The following is an 18,557-nucleotide window of genomic DNA, read 5'->3' as shown; positions in this document are numbered from 1 at the left end:
ACATTCCACATCTATATCACCATTCACTGCCTGCAGACAGTTGTGGGAAGATGACTGCTCTCCCAAGTAAAATAAGTGAAATAAAATGAAAATAAGAACAAGAAATAAGGTACTATCATTTGTGAGTAAGTAAGTTGAAAACTTAACCTCTTGAAGTTAGCATTCCAGCCCCCAATATGGTAAAAAGCCACTAATGACAGCACAGAAAACAAACTATACCAGAAATGAATCATCCCATCCAGCTATCCAAACAAAGTAGTATAGCTCTCAACCACCACCCATTCATCAAGTCTTCTGTGACTATCATGTTCTAAGCAACCTTTTATGTGCAGCAAGGTGTTTATCTGCATAAAGTAGTGCCAAGTTGTTAATTGGCCTTATTCACATGTTATGAGACATTTTTAGTAAAATGACATTAATTTTTATTTATTTATATTTATTTAATACATTTTTATAATTATTACAGAATATTTTAATAATTTTATGTAAAGACTTAATTTTTATGTAACTAGTTCAACTGTTTTTTGCAAAAATATTGTAAATTTGAATTTGTTGTTTAAAACTTTATATATTTTTCTTCTGATGAAAATAATACTGATTTATAATTAAAATGTTATACAACATTGTGATATTCATTACTGATTTGATATATCTTTTTTCTTTCATTCATATTAACAGATTTGTCAGAGAGGCTTTACTGTTTGCTTTATGTATGGCAGTCATCAGTGTCCCATCCTTTATTTTATTAAACAATAATAAAACAGAAATCATGGAACTACAGTGCTGGCTGCAAGGTAAAATGTTTAAGAAGTGTAGAAATTCAAAAATAAAATGTCTAATAAAATGTTTAATTCCTGATTGCGAGGTTGCCAAGATTTTGTTTTATATATTTTCTATTAGAAAAATTTTTATGCAAAAATAAATATATATTGACAAATTTAGTTTACTTGCATAACAATCTTTTGAGATGGTATGAAGTTAACGTTTGATAAAACTGATACTACATCTTTCTATTTTTTTACTTTTAAAGCTCATGGAAAAATGCATATTCATAATTTTCTTTATCCTTGTATAATTTTTGTAAAAGTTTCTCTTAACTGATTTTGTTTCCCTTTGGTGACTGTTTACTAAAGGTCTGTGGGTTATTCAAGTATTATCTGAGGGAGTTGTCATCCATTTTCTTTTACCTACTCCATTATCTCAGATATCCTTTTTCTTTCCATTGCCTCAGGAACATACCATCAGTCAATGTCTGTCTGAGACAGTAAAAGATCTTTTTTGCCTAACATTCCATTGCACCCATCAATCATCCTCTTCCAGGTTTTTATTATAGCCTGTGTATAGTATCCAAGAAAACCAAGGTCTGGAAGCCTCTGATCAGGTTGCCCCACCTTAATCAGTTTTTGATTTTCCCCCAATATACCATGGTGTATTTTCTCACACCCAGGTGGGCTTTTTCTCCAGGTTTATGGCTGATCAAGATGGATGTTGTGAATACTTAACTGATATCCTGATATCTCATCAGTCAAGACACTTTCTTCAGTTCATTTATCATGGAGTAATTTATTACTTTTGGGCTTACTTTGGCCCTGTTTATTTTTTGTTGGGTGGTCAAGACTCTTGCAGCTCGTGAGGTTTTATCACTTTCGGATGTGTGGTCTTCCATGGAAACCTTTATCTCTTTGGATTGAAGTCTTTTCAGTGGATTCAGCACAACCAATGGAATCTTTAGTGGGACCAATTGAAGGCTCTTATTTTTTTTTTAGGCACTCTGTGATTGGTCAAAGATTGTGCTCAGCATGTATTCTGCTTCCTCACTCTTGTCTAGATTTACATATCCTCACAGATACTTTCTTTCAGGTCTGGATGGGTTGGTCATCAGGAAACTTCAGGTTAGTGTTCTCTGCCCAAAATATCTTACCATACAAGCATCCTGGATCATTTTTCTCATTTTGCCAGGAGTCATCTGGACATGATCTATTTCAGCACTTATATATTCATTGCTTATCTCAATCATCAAGGCAGTACCTGTTCTAGTCCTCTTTGTGATCAGACTTTGGATCTTTTTTGGGGGCCACATGCTTGGTATTATTATCATTTTGTGTCATGTTCCAGTGACTATACTTTCAGTGGTGTAGTCTTCACCTGGATGCATTTGCCACATTGCTCAGTATCAAATTACCTCTGTTTTGGTCTTCATTTCTTCATCCTCTTGCACTGGGTGTCAATGCATTTAGTCAAGATTGGACCAACAGATGTTTATTTTACCATCTTTCTTCTTCACAGGGTGATATTTATCCACACCACTCCATATCAAGTTTTTCTGATTGCTCCTCCAGCAATAGTAGTTCCCACATTTTATCTAGTTCCAGTCTTCCCCTCCATTGCCACTTCCTCTTACTCTATCCCTACTGCATTATCCTTGGTCACTGGCACTTCATCTAGCTCTTCATATTTTCTGTCTTGTTGTCTGATTTTTATCTAATTTCTGGTGAGATGTGGTTTGTTGCAGTACTTCCATATTGGGATATTAATATAGTTTTTCACTACCTCACATTACATCTGTTTGAATCTGTCTTTGTGCTCAATTTTTCACTTATTCGTTAAGACTTGTTTTATTTTCTTATTAACCTGTAGATATCAGTGATTGGCTTAATTTACCATCAACATTTTGCATACCATATATTATTCCAGATATTCTTCTTTATCCAAATCCGTTTTTCCTTTCAAAACTTCAGTGGCTCAAGAAATTAATTCTTTCATCTCACCTTCCTTCCATTTCCCACCTTTATCCTCAGTTTTTTTTTTTTCTTATGTTACCCACATTACTTCTTTCTATGGTGCTCATTTCTGCCTATTCATTCCTTGGTAGACGTCCTCTGTTAAGTACCTTTTTCCATCCACCTCAACTAATTGGGTTTGGATTTCAATTTGATTAACTTATTCATTCTTATTGTCTTCTTCCCATAATTTGTTTTGGATGTTGTTGTTTTTTTATCAGCTTAAACACCTTACCTTTTTCCTGGCATCTCTGTTGTTCCTTGGAGGAAATTCTTCAATCAGGCATGTGGACTATCCCAAATACATTGATATCTCATTATCTGTATTGAATCACTGTGTTTTCATCTTATGGTTATCATTTTTTGTCTGTAGCTATTCTTCATACTTTGGTGATACAGGGACTAGTTATGTTATTGTTTGTATATACATATTTATATTTCTTATTTTTCAGGGTCTTTTCACTTTTCATTTTTTATGTTCTGAATCCCTTTCTGTGGTGAATTGTGCATGCTTGAACAAGTATGCTTCTCATTGTCAAATTTTCACTGTCAGGCTATGTTGACTGCTTATTTCTAATCTCCATGACCATAATATACTCATTGTTGAGATGGGTTGTTCCACAAAAGTGCTTGTCCTCATAATGTATTTGCTTCATAAATATGCCCAGTCTGGTCCATACTCACTCATGGACTTCACAAGTAAAGCAGAAAGGGATAGTTGCCCATCCCTCTCATGCCTTTGATTGATTAAATTGGATATGGTTTGCTTTTTCAAATAAGGTTGTCTTAGTCATCCATTCTACTGTCTCCAGTGTTGTCATTCCTCTGGACTTTCCACCACATTTTCTTTCTCTCTTTTCTGCCAGTGGAATATGAGAATTCTTGCTATATTTAGTTCCAAGCTACTGGGGTGGAGGATCATGGACGTGATAATGATAGATGATGCATATAATGATAAAACTGTTCAGTTGAGAGTAAGGCAATGGTTTTCTACTGGTGTAGATGATGATATGTCCTCCAATCTGGTGGTTCATATCTGTACAGATTTATCTAAGGGGGTGTGGTAGCTTTAGAGTGAGCTATCAAAATTGCAGTTCACCCTTTCAGTTGGGATCCCTCTTCCTACCCCCACATGGATGTTGGTTCCCAGTGGCTAGGTTTTGGACTTAAGAGCTGAACTGTTCAACATAAGTCCTCACACATGTATTATAGGTATCTGTATTTCCTCACTCAATTATACTGTTCTTCTTTCATCCTTCTGTGAACCATGGTGGTGGTACTTGCTGATTAATACAGTTCTTACTCTTACATTTGATGATTTTATTATATCATGTTATTTGGCTAGTAGCAATTCATATTAGTTTGGTTTTGAGCAAAATGGTTTACATTACAGAGACATCTTTACAATACAAAAAGTTGGATTTCTGGATTGCTCAGTCAGTTTTTCTTATTGCTCTTCATTCATATATTAGGAGTGCTGAGATCTCCTCTGGTCTTATAAACTTGAGGTGAAGATTCTCTTTCCTACCTTCACAAGATGGCTGGGTTTTGGATTGTAGTTGACTTGCTGCTGTTATGATCCTTTTTCCTATCCTCATTTGGCTGAGTTTTGGACTGTAGTTAAAAAGGTAGAAGTTAAGCAGAAGCAATTTTACCAAACAAGTTATTTTTAGTAATCATATATGCATTAACTGCTTTATAAATACTCTGACAGACATCTGTGGTATAAGAGTAATTCAACATTTTTGAAAACAATAATGTATCAATTTATGCTAAATGTAGTACTAAAAGTAATACTAGATCCTAGAATTTAATAAGGGTTAGTATAGTACTTATCAGTATTGACTGTCAGCTCTTACCCACTGTTAGAACTTAATGAATAATTAGAATCTGAAGATTTATACAACTTTGGAAAATGAAAACTTTTAATGCCCTCAGTGTTTTAGAATACCCCTGTTGAATCATTTTAATGTCATCAGTGTTTTAGAATACCTCTCTTTGAACCATTTTAATGTTGTCAGTGTTTTATAATATCCCTATTGAAACTTTTAGTGCACTTGGTTATAATACTTTGTTTGGAGAGTAATTAATAAACATGATTACCATGTGGTAGAAAACATACTTAACTATCATTTATCAGTCTCATTAGTGCAATTTTATTGTAGAAATTATTTATATTAACAATGTAGTCATATTAGAATAATGAAATTTTTGTTGATGTATTATTAGTAATCTTGACTTTAAAAAATATCAAGTAGTAATTCTTTTTTTTCAAAATCATCAAGAATAGAATTAAGAAACTTCACTGGCAGACTTTGAAAATTATTCCCATAAAGTATTACTTTCAGACAGATACTTGTGTCACACACCAGAAACTTGCACATCTCTCTTGTTTTATGTGATATTCTAGTTTGGCATCCTTTCTTCAGAATGATGTCATAACATATTGTGTTCATTTCTTATATGTTGATTGCTAAGTACTAGGTTTAAATATTTTTAATTTACGTTAAGACAGACCTTTTTGTGGCAGAAAATTAAGAGAAATTTGTTAAAGCAGTTGTAATTATTCTGATTTAATATTGTATTATGAAGTAAATAACAATCAAATTTTCCTAAAAAATCCCACTGGCAACACTTATTGTTTTTTATTGTCGAAGTTGTAAGTAGTTAATTTTATCTGTAGAAATATTCATGGTAGGAAATGTCTTGATTTTTTAAACTAAACTTTCTGAAGTACCAACAATATATTTAAAACAATATATTTTACCTGTGTTGTCTCCTACTTTAGTTTTTCTTGACTTTTTCTAATAGTTTACAAGATGCTCCATCCAATCAGCAAACTTTACCTGTGATTTACACATACAACAACATGTCTTCTTTAGCACTTGGTAGCTGTATAAGTAACTTTGTTTCAAAGACTATAGAGTAAACTCATTCATCCCTGTAATCTGTATTGTGTTACTAGAGTCTTTTCATGATGACCATTATTTTACATAAAGATAGTAAAGCTTCTTATCAGCAGGCTTACATGATTACTTTGGTATTCACATTGTCATACAGTGTCACTTTTTCTGGTGCAACAACTGGCTTGATCTGCTCCCAGTCATTGAACATCATATTAAGTAAATTTTGCTATTGATCTTGATTCCTTTGAACTGCCTGCTAAAATGTTCTGAGATTTCCTTTCTTATTCTGTTCTTGTAAGAAAACGTTTTTGTTACATGTTTTTGTCCTTTCATGCAATTATTTGTCTACTCTGCATTGTTTTTTTTGCATTTGTGACATGTTATTCTTACTTCAGGTTATGTACAAGTGAAAGATTTAAATCAGTAAATCTGTATTCACAACTAAAGAAGCCACCACTATAATTCTAAAGAGTTATGTGTGTTTATATTGTCTCTTGTCTCTTATTCAAAAACCAATGCGTTACTGGAGACCTGTTATAGATCTGCCCAGTATCAATTAGTTCTTGATTCCCTGTCATTTTACATTGGAGGTTTTACAGATATTATCATGATTTTCTTGACATCATTATCCATATAAACTGATAGAAATTTCTGTGATTTGTCCATGGTGGGCTGGCTCTGACTACTACTTTTTTTACTAGGATTGTCTATTCATTTGTTGCTTGACTTCACCTTCTTCTAATAGACTTTTATTATTACATGGACAGATTGTTTACTTTGAGAAAATTGATTAATGTAGCTCATGCTTCCCAGGTGTGCTAATTGGTTAAGTTTTAGAAGCTTGAGCTTTACCCTAATCTTCTGGTTTTATCAGCAACTGGGTTATGTCTACCAGAATGTTTGTTTTAATAAGGAACTACAAGTTCATTGTATCCATTGCTATCATCACCTGTCTGTTGATTAGGTTATCTCTATTATTTTGGTGATTTTAGTTTACCCTGATGGTGATGATGATGTTTCATCAGCAGCTGAAATCTGCCTTTAGTGATGCTCTTTCACAAATTATTAAATATTTACAGATAGACAATTGTATGTTTCAAAAAGAGAAATATACTGACAATGCATGTGTCATCCCTGTAACATTATCTATAAATATATACACATGGATATTTCTTTCCACATGACTTGATTCTCTTTTGGGAACCTTTACATTAAGTATCTACTATGTAATTTTGATTCTTATCTTCATCTTTAGTGTCGATAGGGTATTGTGGAATATCACCCCTTGCACTGTTTCATCATTTGCAACTGTTGCAGTTATTACTGTAATTAGCCATTTGCCTCAGCATGCCATTTGTATTTGGATTGTGTACCACATCTAATGTTTTCTAAGGTTCCTGATCATTCTTATTCTACCATGTCTTGGGCTTGTTCTCAATAGCTGCATGAACAGTAAAACCCAAAATGTATTTTAATACTACCTCTCTTGTTTTGGTAGAGCTGTTCTTACTTTTTCCACTTTAGAATGATGCTGTATCTTGCTTTATTTGAAACATTTTCCCTGTGTTGAGTGTGAAGATCCTAACTACATGTCTTATCTATTAAGACATAATGTATTTTATTTTATATCTGTATTGAAATTGTATTCAGATACATAGTTGCTTCAAGTTGGAGACATTCCCACGTTTTTTTCATCCATGTAAATCTCTGAAAAGAGAAATCTGTAGAGCTGTTGCATTGCAGAAGATTCTTATGCACATATAGATGCATGTGGAGGCTGCTGAATGATGTACTTATGAAATAAGAAAAATATTTGAATAGTTAAAATGGTAGAGCAAACCTGGTAATTGTTCATTAAATGGATTAGCTAAATCTTCATCAGAATCAAGAAGTAAGCACTTATTTGAATTTCGTTTTAATACTAATAATCTAGATTTTCCTTTAAAATCCCTAAACATAATATTGCAGGCTATTAATGCTAAAATTAGCCATTCTTTTTGGCTTTAGAATTAATATTTTTAAATCACTTAAGATGAAATCTTTAGTTTATTGATATTTTATTCATGGTATAAACACATTCTCAGAATAGTTTTGTGTGGTGTATGAAAGGTTTAAACATTTCTTTCTTAGTTTTATGTATTCCATCAGATTTACTTTGTTTTTAATTTGGCATTCACATTGAATTATATTCTCATTTCTACAAATCTTTCATAAGGCTTATTTTCCATGCTTTCAGTTCATCCTGGCTGTCAGAGTTCATGTTTTATATAGCTGTAATGAGAGTTTGTTGAATTAATGTTACAGATGTATCATGTGCTCACAGGAGAACATCTGTAAGACAAAATTACTAAATATCACAATTTCAAAACTAAATCACTTTCTAAGTTATAACTTACATGTATGTAACCACATGTTTCTCAGATGCTGACAGGTTTTATAACTGAATATCGTTTAGGCATCTTATCTACAGTAATAGGTAAACTTCAAGCACTTCATTTCTTCAATATTCCCTTAAATGTTGCATTTGTTTATATCTTTTGTAGAAGTAGTGAACTTCATTCTTCTTGTAAGCTTTTATTTACCCTTTCTGGACTTTCTCTCAATGTAAAGGGTAAAGTAAATAAATTGCATGATGTTTAGGACAAACTTAATAAGTAGTATTTAGTTACTCCTTAAAAAAACAAAAAAAAACATGAAATTTGATTGAAAGTTTCTATCATTTGTTATTCTATGAAATTTTCTAACTTTTTTGTGAGACAAATTAAGAAAAAAACATTAAAAGTTCTTCCTTTTCTCATGTGGTTTCATTTTGTTTATTAGTTACAAGAAAGTTTCTTTTTTCATATCTTGTTCAACTTAATTGTGTTTTACTGATGTATTTCATTTGATTCTGTATTTTGCTGATGGCAATAATTACCGAGTCTAACTATAAAGTATAAAAGCAGTGCATAAGCTCTTCAAAATTTGTCAGTGACCTAAAACTTGACCTTTTAAATGGTACCAAGACAGGCTAGGTAACAGTATTTTTAATAACAGTGAATGAAATCAATGTATATATAAAATAATCATTCCATTCAGTAAATTTAAATACATTGTTTGGAAACAATAAATGTATTTTTCACACCACTTTATTCATCTTACACTGACATCAATAGTTTATCTTTTCCTCCCTCCTATGGCATTTAAAACCTGCTGTAGTTATTCTCAAAGCCAAGCTTCATTAGTGGCTTTTTAGGTGACATCCTATAAAATTATAAAAGGTTGTGAGAGTAGGTTGCACCTAATAGAATCTGTGAAAAAGAAATAAAATCATGTGGGAAACTAAACATTAGTAATTATGCTTTCCTAGGATGGTAATTTGTTTCTTAGCAAAATTTTCTGCTTGTAAATGGGCAACAAAAAACAGCAATTTATACGTTGTTTAGAGGAGATTCTACTGAAAGTTGTGCAGAAAAATATTTATCTGAAGGTTTTTCTTTTTTTGCAGATTACACTAAACATATGTGACAGTAACAATTCTAAAATATTTTTAAGAAAGAAATTGTTAAAACAGAGTTAGAATTATTATTTTTACTTAAATTTTGAAATTTAACATGAAGGTGCAAACTTGATATTTGAAAGCCACTTGTCAGTTTGGAAAGGGTTACTTTTCAAAGATATAAAAGTGCACTGTCTTGTTATTTTCTTTTGTTTAAGCATTTGTAAGTTAAATGTAGATGTGCATGAACATTTTAAACATTTGGTGAAAATTTAGACCTTCAGTGCCATTTACCTGAGCTTTTGTAGTTTTTTCTTTGTAAAGTTTTTATACAATTGAAACTGGATGGACTGTAAAATTTAGAATTGATACGTATGTGGCTAATAATAATCACAAGAGGTTACATCCAGTTGTGTTATTTTAAACATCAATTCTTAGATATTTACTTTCTTTTTACTTTAACATCTGTCCCCTGCTGGTACAGCAGTAAGTCTATGGATTTACAACGCTAAAGTCAGGGGTTCAATTCTCCTTGGTGGACTCGGTAGATAGTCCGATGTGGCTTTGCTATAAGAAAACACACACACTTTAACATCTTGAAGACATGATATGAAGAATACACAAACATTCTATCTTCAGAACAATATTTTTAGCACATCACTGTAATACATCTTCAAATTACTTACCAATTTTTGTTTTATCTAAAAATTAATTCTTGCTCCTCTTGTGTATTACATTATTTTTTGAGAAAAATTAATAACTCAGATTATGAATTTCTTTATCACCCTTTTTCATTTTTTAGTGATCTCTATTTTTATCAAACAAAACTTACACTTAAAGATATATGAGTTATTTTGATATATTTTGTCATTTTTATATTTTCTACACACCCAAGCATTGTTAAATATACTGCCTTTAACAATTTTATGTTGTGTATTTTTCCATTAGTATGCTAGTAAACATTTTATTTACATTGTAAAATTCTTTCATTTTTACATTAACATTATGGCTGTTTTAGTATTGATGTAAAGTGCACTCTACATGATCCAAAAATGTAAATTATTAGATTTGCCATAATAGGTTATTATACTTTTTAACTTTCTTGGTTCCAGATATAGTGGAACAGGATCCTAATCTTGAATGCAGAAGAAGGGCTGGACATGTTTTAGTCCTGTTTTCTAATATGGTCAAAGAGGTTAGTAAGGTTTGCAAGCTTTTTTTTTTTTTTGTCTTATAGAATGTATTTTGTTTTGAAAAAGACATCTAGTTAATTTAAAATTCAGAGTATGTTTCAAAATATGTTACTTATGTAAATTTTTAAGGGCTTTTTTTTGTAAGAAATACCTAAGAATCCCTTTAATTTTCAGTGCTGTGTATATAAAAGAAATAAAAATACATTTCATTTCTCTAGACTGTATTATAAGTCCAGTTTTTGAAAACAGAATGTATTAATAAAGATTTATTTGTTTAATCATTTTTAAACTGTAAGTTTGAGAGAATTAATTAGTATTTAACATTTCAGTGATATTTAGAATATATTTTATATTTTCTTAGGAAATCCCAGTATCCACCTTCTAGATGGGTCAACAAATATGAAAAAGAAATATATTTTATTCAGCAGTAGTCCACTGGTGGATAGCTATAAGTTTACTGACTTACAATGCTAAAATCTGGAGTTTAGTTCCCCATGGTGGACATAAGAGAGAGACTAATATGGCTTTGCTCTAAAACAAACAAACAGTATTTAGTTGTAATTATAATTTTCTTACAAAATGTAAATAAAATTCTAGGTTTTGCTTATTTGTTCTTTTAATTAATTATTACACATCTTTAATAGCAACAACTGTTGTTTGGTGATTTACCTAAGTTTATTATTTTAAACTCCTACAAAGTTACAAATATCTACGTTTTTACCTATCCAAGGAGCTAAGAACATGCAGGGTAGTTCATTATATAGTGTAATTTAAATCTCCATAACTTATTTACTTTCACCAATGATTCTGCATGAACTAATTCTCCTAAAGTCTTGTGTTTTGTGCTGGAATACTTCTTGAATCATGTACAGATCCTACCATATGTAAACATAGTTTTATCCATAAATCTTTCTTCAGCCAAATAAAGAGTGAAGTATACTGAACACATTTTTATCTGTGTAAAAGTAGCCTGGTACATTGTCAGAGAGAGATCTCCACTGACCATTAGGAAACCCATTCTCCTTCTGCATACACACATAAACACTCCTTGCTATACACCCCATCTGTTGAGTATTGCGTGAGACATTGGTTTCCTTCTCTGCTGGCCGTATGTTTGATAATCTCTGCTCTACATCATTTAATACAGAGATACTATCAACTTGAGCAAAGATAAGTTTTATCAAGCATCAGTAGACTCACAACACTAAGAGTTGGTCTGATTTATCACCTCACAGCCTGCCAATTAACTTAATGTTGGAGATGGACATTTTGTTGTATACAATTGTACATTTTTTAAATTATGTTCAAATTTTCTTCTTGATAAATCCTTATAGATTGAAAAATTGCAAAAAAAAGGATTTCTCAAAGATATATTTGTACTTAGTAAACTCTATAGCTGTTCAAATTATTAATTATGATGGTAAAAGTAGTGAATTTTATTATGAATTTTGAGATCTTCTCCTTGCACTGTCTTCCTAGGTTTTGCTTTGATACCTGCTGAACTGAAAAAGCACATATTGAAAAATTGGAATGTGCTGTGGATAAAATGTATGGGTTATAAGAGTTTAGCTTTGGTTTCCAATTGGGAAAAATTTAATGATTTTACTTTAATGTATCTCCATGAAACAATGAACAACAACAAATCCTTGGCAGTTATTTAAATGAAAAATTTATTGAATTGTAATATTATGATTTCAAACCATTTGACGTGTGGAGTGCTAAAAGATTATTAAATCCTCCTTTGTACCACACCAGGAAGGCTTGATTTTTACATACTGGGAGCAGTTTGAAAATATTGTTGTGAATTGAAAAGTTGCGACACATTACTAATGTGTTTGCTTGGAAGTGAGTGCATAGAAAAATCGAGAAGATGATAAAGTAAAGGTCAAGCAGGTCCATAAGTTAGAAGTCATCAACAAAATACAGTGACAAACAGGCCTCAGTAGGACCTGGCTGAGTTATACAACCAAGTAAACCTAATGGGGAATTTTAGCCAATCATTATGATTTTTATGTGTCAGCAAAACCAATTGTTGGACACACGTATGCAATTCAATCTTGTTGCTCATCATGATCTTTAGCAACCTACTTTTCAATTTAAATATATTTCCAAAACAGGGGATCGTTGGTTACTTGTAGAATTGGTGTAAGAAGTATCCAAAACAAAATAAATACTGCAATAAAAATGTACACAAACAAGTAAAGTGCTAACAGTTGGACAGATTTTAAAACGATTCTCAATCCTTATTTTGGAATGGCATTGTGATCCATACAGCTAAATGACTGGTTCATTTAGCTTTATGGATCAAAAGCCTGGCATGGTCAGTGATTAGGGCACTACTTGACTCACAACCTGTGGGTCATGGGTTCGAATATCCATCACAACAAAATTACTTGTCCTTTAAGCCATGGTGGCATTATAATATTATGGTCAATTCCACTGTTTGTTGGTAAAATAATAGCCCAGCTACCTACCCTCTAGTCTTTCACTGCTAAATTAGGGTTGCCTAGCACAAATAGCCCTCATATAGCTTTGCATAAAATTCAAACCAAATTATACGAATCTTAAAATAAAAATTTATAAAACTTAATTTTTACTTTGACCTATAGTTTATTGTATAAAGCTGACAAATTAGCGATTCAGTTTATAAATTTATGACTGTGCTTTTAATTCTTGTTTCATAATTCTTATAGGAGAATTCCTACTTCATTTTAAAATTCCTAATTTTGTAATTCTCATGTTTGTTTACCTTTTATATTATACCTGTATAAAGTATTGATTTCATCTTTAAAAACTATCCATCAAGAGGTAGCGTCTGTTGGACCAAAAAGATATTTAAGTACATGCATGGTATGTTTACCATTTATATTACACATGGTTATTAATTGTTTATCAGAATATCTATAACATATATCCACAGACCAATTCAGTAAACTTGTAGCGATAGGACGACCCCTCTAGACGTTAGCCCCGCTGAAATGATCAGGTAAGTAGGTAATAGACAAAAAACTTGTTCTTTTAGGAATTTTTGAATTAGTATACCGGAAATGTTAGCGACCTTTTAAGCATAATATTATTAGTGTAATTGAATGAATTTAATGTAACCAATGTTTTGAATGGTTGGATTTTCAGTTAGGAATTCAGTAGGGTGGTTTTACGGCGTGTGAATTATTTAGAATCCTCGGCGATTCCTACTATTAAGTATTACCGTACTTAAAATATGACTGAAAGAATTTTAAAAAAGACAAACTTGCTTGTAGCAGCCGAAACCGCCGTCGTTTCGTGAAAGTTGTAGGGCAATCGGTACAGCATCAGCCGAGATATCAGTGTCACAGCGGACGGCTTTTTATCTTTATACAGTAGATTAAACATTACCTGAAGTGTTCATTCTCTCTACTATTCAGAAATTTTAATTCCTAATGAAAGGGGTACAATATAACATTGGCAAGGTGTATTCTCTAAATTTATTACTAAACTATTATACTTAAATTTTCAGCGAGAGAAACTAAAAATATCAAAATGCTTTGATCAAACACAAATGAACCACTCGACTCGTAATCCGAGGGTCGCGGGTTCGAATCCCCGTCACACCAAACATGCTCGCCCTTTCAGCCGTGTGGACGTTAATATGTTACAGTCAATCCGACGATTCGTTGGTAAAAGAGTAACCCAAGAGTTGGCGGTGGGTGGTGATGACTATCTGCCTTCCCTCTAGTCTTACACTGCTCAATTAGGTACGGCCAGCGCAGATAACCCTCATGCAGCTTTAGGCGAAATTCAAAACAAACCAAACAAATTAACCATTTCTCTGGATATTATATCATCTTGAAAGTTACGGTAAGTAAGTTACGTTTTCATTCAAACATTGTGGAATATTAACAGCTTTTCTTTTAATATTTTATAATGTCTGGATGGAAACGTAACATACTGTATACGATGGTTCATATTTATCATCCCGAGTATCAAATTTGCACTGTTTGAGCATGATAATAGTTGTGGAGAAACTGCTGTTGGGCTCAAGAAACAAACGCGGTGTTATGTTTACATCTACTGACAAGCCGCTTGATTTACAGGACATAATTTATCAAACCACATTACTTATCGTACGTTTCAGTTACGATCGTATATCATACAGTTCACAGGTAACCATTACTATCGTCATCAGAAAAGAAAGTCACACAACTGTATATATCTATATCAAGAGAGTGTTTATATAAACTTTTACAATGTAAACAAAAGCTGTGGTTGATTTATGAATTTTGGTGTTATTGCGATTATTTTGTTTGAAGATTCTAGGCATTCTGCTCGGCTTAGAGATTTAGAAAAGTGTATATCTTGAATTTGTTATTTTAAGATTTTGATAAGAAATTTTTTATCATACTGTAAAATATGGATTACTTAAAATTCAAAGGTTTGAATTTTAATCATAATACAACATCTGTGGTTTAACAAGCGTTAAATAGTGTCAAAAACCCAGCCAGTGAATACTGAACTTTTTTTTTTAATTTCGCGCAAGCTACGTGAGGACTGTTTGCGCAAGCCATCCCTAATTTAGCAGTGTAGTACCAGCGGGAAGGCAGCTAGTCATCACTACCCACCGCCAACACTTGGGCTACATAATAACGCTCCTATAGCTGAAAGGGCGAGCATGTTTGATGCGACGGAGATTTGAACCCGCGACCCACAAATCTCGAGTCGAGCTCCCTAACCAGTTGGCCATGCCGGGCTGAAACTTGTAATTATGATCATATTGTACAATTGTCAGTTGTCATGAAATTTCAAACAAGACTTTAAAAAAAGTAAGAGCAAAATAATTAAATATTTACTCAGTATCTATATTTAATTGTCTATAATTTTGATCCATAACAGTATTTTAATATCAAAATACGGTGTTAAAATGAAAAATATGGAAATAAAAGTAAGTTTTGTTTAACTATTGCTTAGAACCAAGTATTGAATGGTTAAAGAAAAAAAAACAGTTTTGTTTTTCAAAATTTTCATGCGAAAATTTGCAAGAAACTAATACATATTAACCTAACTGTATTTAAAGGGTGCAAACAGTAATACTTAACGTTAAAATTTAAGTGAAAAGAGTTTCCAGGACCGAGAGTTGAACCTTGGATTTTCGACTAGTACAGTCAGTGTTGTATCTCTGAGCGATAGAATAGAACGAACTGTAACCGTCAGTGTAATAACAGCACTTTTACTTATTAGAATCTTTAAATGTTCAAAGTAAACCTCAGATAAAAACGTGGCTGTTTTATCATGCTCTTCAGGCGATTTTGTGTTGTTCCGAAGGCTTAATGTGCTGTTTTGAAACTCAATTATGTACATTTACATGTATACTCTTGTGCAAATTAATTGAAACAAATGGTCATTTTACAATATTTTCAACATGGCGGCCGGTGTAGGCTCGCTGGACCCGCTGATTTCCTTTAACAGTCATTTTTTCATACAGACGGCGTCATTAGCTGTGTTTTGCGGTACAGTTGATCTATTTTTGGGATATATGACGAAATTTTGAGGAATATTACTTCATTTGAAATTACGTTAGAAGGGCAAAGAGACCAGTCAAAAATACAACTACTTACGAACTAAATGAAGAAAAAACGGTATTAATGGGGTCTGAAATACAAGAACAATGGAGGAAGGTGTTATTCAGTGATGAGACTCGCTTCTTCGTACAGGGTCAAAGTAGTCTGCATGTTCGCAGATCTTCAGGTGAGAAACTTCGAGAATCTCACATCAATCAGTTTGTAAAACATCCCTTGAAGAAGATGTTTTGGGGCTTTTTCAGCTACTATGGCATATGAGGCTTACATATTTTAGAAGGTATGATGCGAGGACCACAGTACATCGAAGTTTTGCATAGAAGAGTTGTTCCAGAATTGGGAAAGAAATTTCCAGATGGATCTGGCATTTTTCAGTAAGATCTGGCTCCGTGCCACACATCGAAACTTGTGAAGAATTTTATGACTACAACGCGAATAAAGGTGCTGGACTGGCCTGGAAACTCTCCGGACTTAAATCCTATTGAAAATCTTTGGGCGATTTGTAAAGAAAGACTTCGTGGAAAAGACTGTACTTCGAAAGATAAGCTAATTGAGGCCATAAATGAGATGTGGTACCGCGATCCAAAAATTAGTAAACATTGCAGTCAACTCGTGGACTTGATGTCAAAGCGGATTAATGATCTTCTGAAAATTAAAGGCGGTCATATCATGTATTAATTTGTGAGTAATTTTTGGATTCTCAGAAATAAAACAAAAAATTGAAAAAATCGTAATTTTCCGTCTTGTTTCAATTAATTTGCACAAGGGTGTAAGTGCTGGGTAGCTGAACAACAACAAACGTTTCTCTGAAATGATACGTCACAATTTTCTATAATAATGGACTCTATAATATAATGTAGGTTTTTAGCATCATCAGATGAGGTTTTAAGGCAGTATCTGAAAATTATGCTACGGTGCGTGGTAGATGACAAGTTGCATTTTTGTATGTTAACTGCAAACCGAATGTTATCGAGTCTGTGTTTCTCTCGTATGTCAAGGATGAGTCGAGTGTATATATCCTGAGGCTTCTGAAAGTAATAAGCGGCAGAGTGCCAGCATTACAAAGAAAATAAGATTAAAAATCTAAGTATTGTTTTAGAGTTAAATATTTATTTCATTTTGTTATGATAAATATCAAGTATATTTATGACTGACAGTTCCTTTTATGAATAAAATGTGATTGTGTATAGTTTTTATTTGTAAGGAAATGGGTTCTTTTTTTTTGTAAAGTTAATAAAAGTTTCATAAACACCTAATATAACAAAGTATGTCTGATCTTACTAATATTTTCAATATGTAAAAAAATTGGCTTTTGCGTCTGAAAACGTGAATCAATAAAAAGAAGTAAACACTTAAAATAATGCTCATTGCCCCAAGGGGGAGTACTGTAATGTGGTATACATTTGAGCTTATGATTCATGCAAAAAATAATGATCTTGATAGGTATTTGAGTTTCGAAGTCACACGGAGTTTGCTGAAAACTTCGGGAGATAATGAGGGGCGATCAGAAACTTTGTTGCATTTAGCCCCACTAGCGGAATTTTGTGAGCTCTGGAAATTTCTTAACATAGCCCCTGTCCCTATAACAATTAAAAATGCTTTCAGTCTTATTAATTTATTCTTAAATAAGGTTTTCCTTTTACGAAAACAGTAAAAGTAATTTATTGATTATTCAAGCGTAATGTTAGCAATAAAAGTTGTATATATAAAACTTGAAAATAATTTAAACGATTTTCCATTATTAAAATATTCTATGGTGATACATTCACATTTGGAAGGTCGCAGGTTCGAATACCCGGCACACCAAACAAGCTTTTGTCAATATGTTCTCCTATCCGTATATGCAATAGATGTTACATACAAGTTGGCAAGCAGTTTCGGAAACGAGACATCTATCTTTAGATTGCAAAGTCAGATTCATAAAACAATGAGTTTTATTATGTTGTAGGGTTATATACTGAGGTTTTGAAAATTGGCTTTGGATCTGGCTGTTCTGTAACTTTAATCTATAGCTTAGATTTTTTCTATTATAGTTCTTGTTTATTGGAGATACTATTGTCAATTATAGGTGCTGATTTTCCAGAGATAATGGGGCCAGGCGGTTAAGGCGCTCGACTCGTAATCCAAGGATCACGGGTTCGAATCCCGGTCTCACCAAACATGCTCGCCCTTTCAGCTGTGGGGCGTTATAATGTGCGGTCAATCGCACTATTCGTTGGTAAAAGAGTAGTCCAAGAGTTGGCGGTGGGTGGTGATGACTAGCTGCCTTCCCTTTTTTCTTACACTGCAAAATTAGGAACGGTTAGCGCAGATAGCCCTCGTGTAGCTTTGCGCGAAATTTAAATATTCCAGAGATAGTACACACTCACAAAAAATGCTTTTATTACCTCTCTAATTGACAATGCGATCTATAATAAATAAAAAAAACCAATAACTTTTTTATTACAGGTAACAGTTAATTATTTTAACAGTACTTTTCTTTCAGCAATAAGCTTTACTACTTAATGTATCGTGGTGTGCCATGGCCAGCTGGTAAGGGCGCTCGACTCGTAATCTGAGGGTTATGGGTTTGAATCGCCATTACACCAAACATGCTCGCTCTTTCAGCTGTAGGACATCACGAAGTCACAAACAATCCCGCTATTCGT

The 18,557-nt window shown here is 32.8% G+C and overlaps 1 protein-coding gene across 3 annotated transcripts in view; it reads left to right on the top strand.

Moving 5' to 3' along the window:
• LOC143225148 (telomere length regulation protein TEL2 homolog) overlaps positions 1–10,965 on the top strand; it is a 109,214-nt gene extending 98,249 nt beyond the window's left edge. For all 3 annotated transcript variants that reach the window (XM_076454035.1, XM_076454036.1, XM_076454037.1), the window contains exons 19-21: positions 679–794; positions 10,277–10,359; positions 10,719–10,965. In XM_076454035.1, coding sequence (XP_076310150.1) covers positions 679–794; positions 10,277–10,359; positions 10,719–10,742 — 223 coding nt within the window. In that variant the 3' untranslated portion in view covers positions 10,743–10,965. The remainder of the gene's footprint in view (positions 1–678; positions 795–10,276; positions 10,360–10,718) is intronic.
• The last annotated feature ends 7,592 nt before the right edge of the window (positions 10,966–18,557 follow it).

Source organism: Tachypleus tridentatus, chromosome 9 (assembly GCF_004210375.1).
Source record: "Tachypleus tridentatus isolate NWPU-2018 chromosome 9, ASM421037v1, whole genome shotgun sequence".
Lineage (NCBI taxonomy): Eukaryota > Metazoa > Arthropoda > Merostomata > Xiphosura > Limulidae > Tachypleus > Tachypleus tridentatus.
Note: the sequence above shows the minus strand (reverse complement) of the source record. Positions and strands in the feature narration are given on the sequence as shown.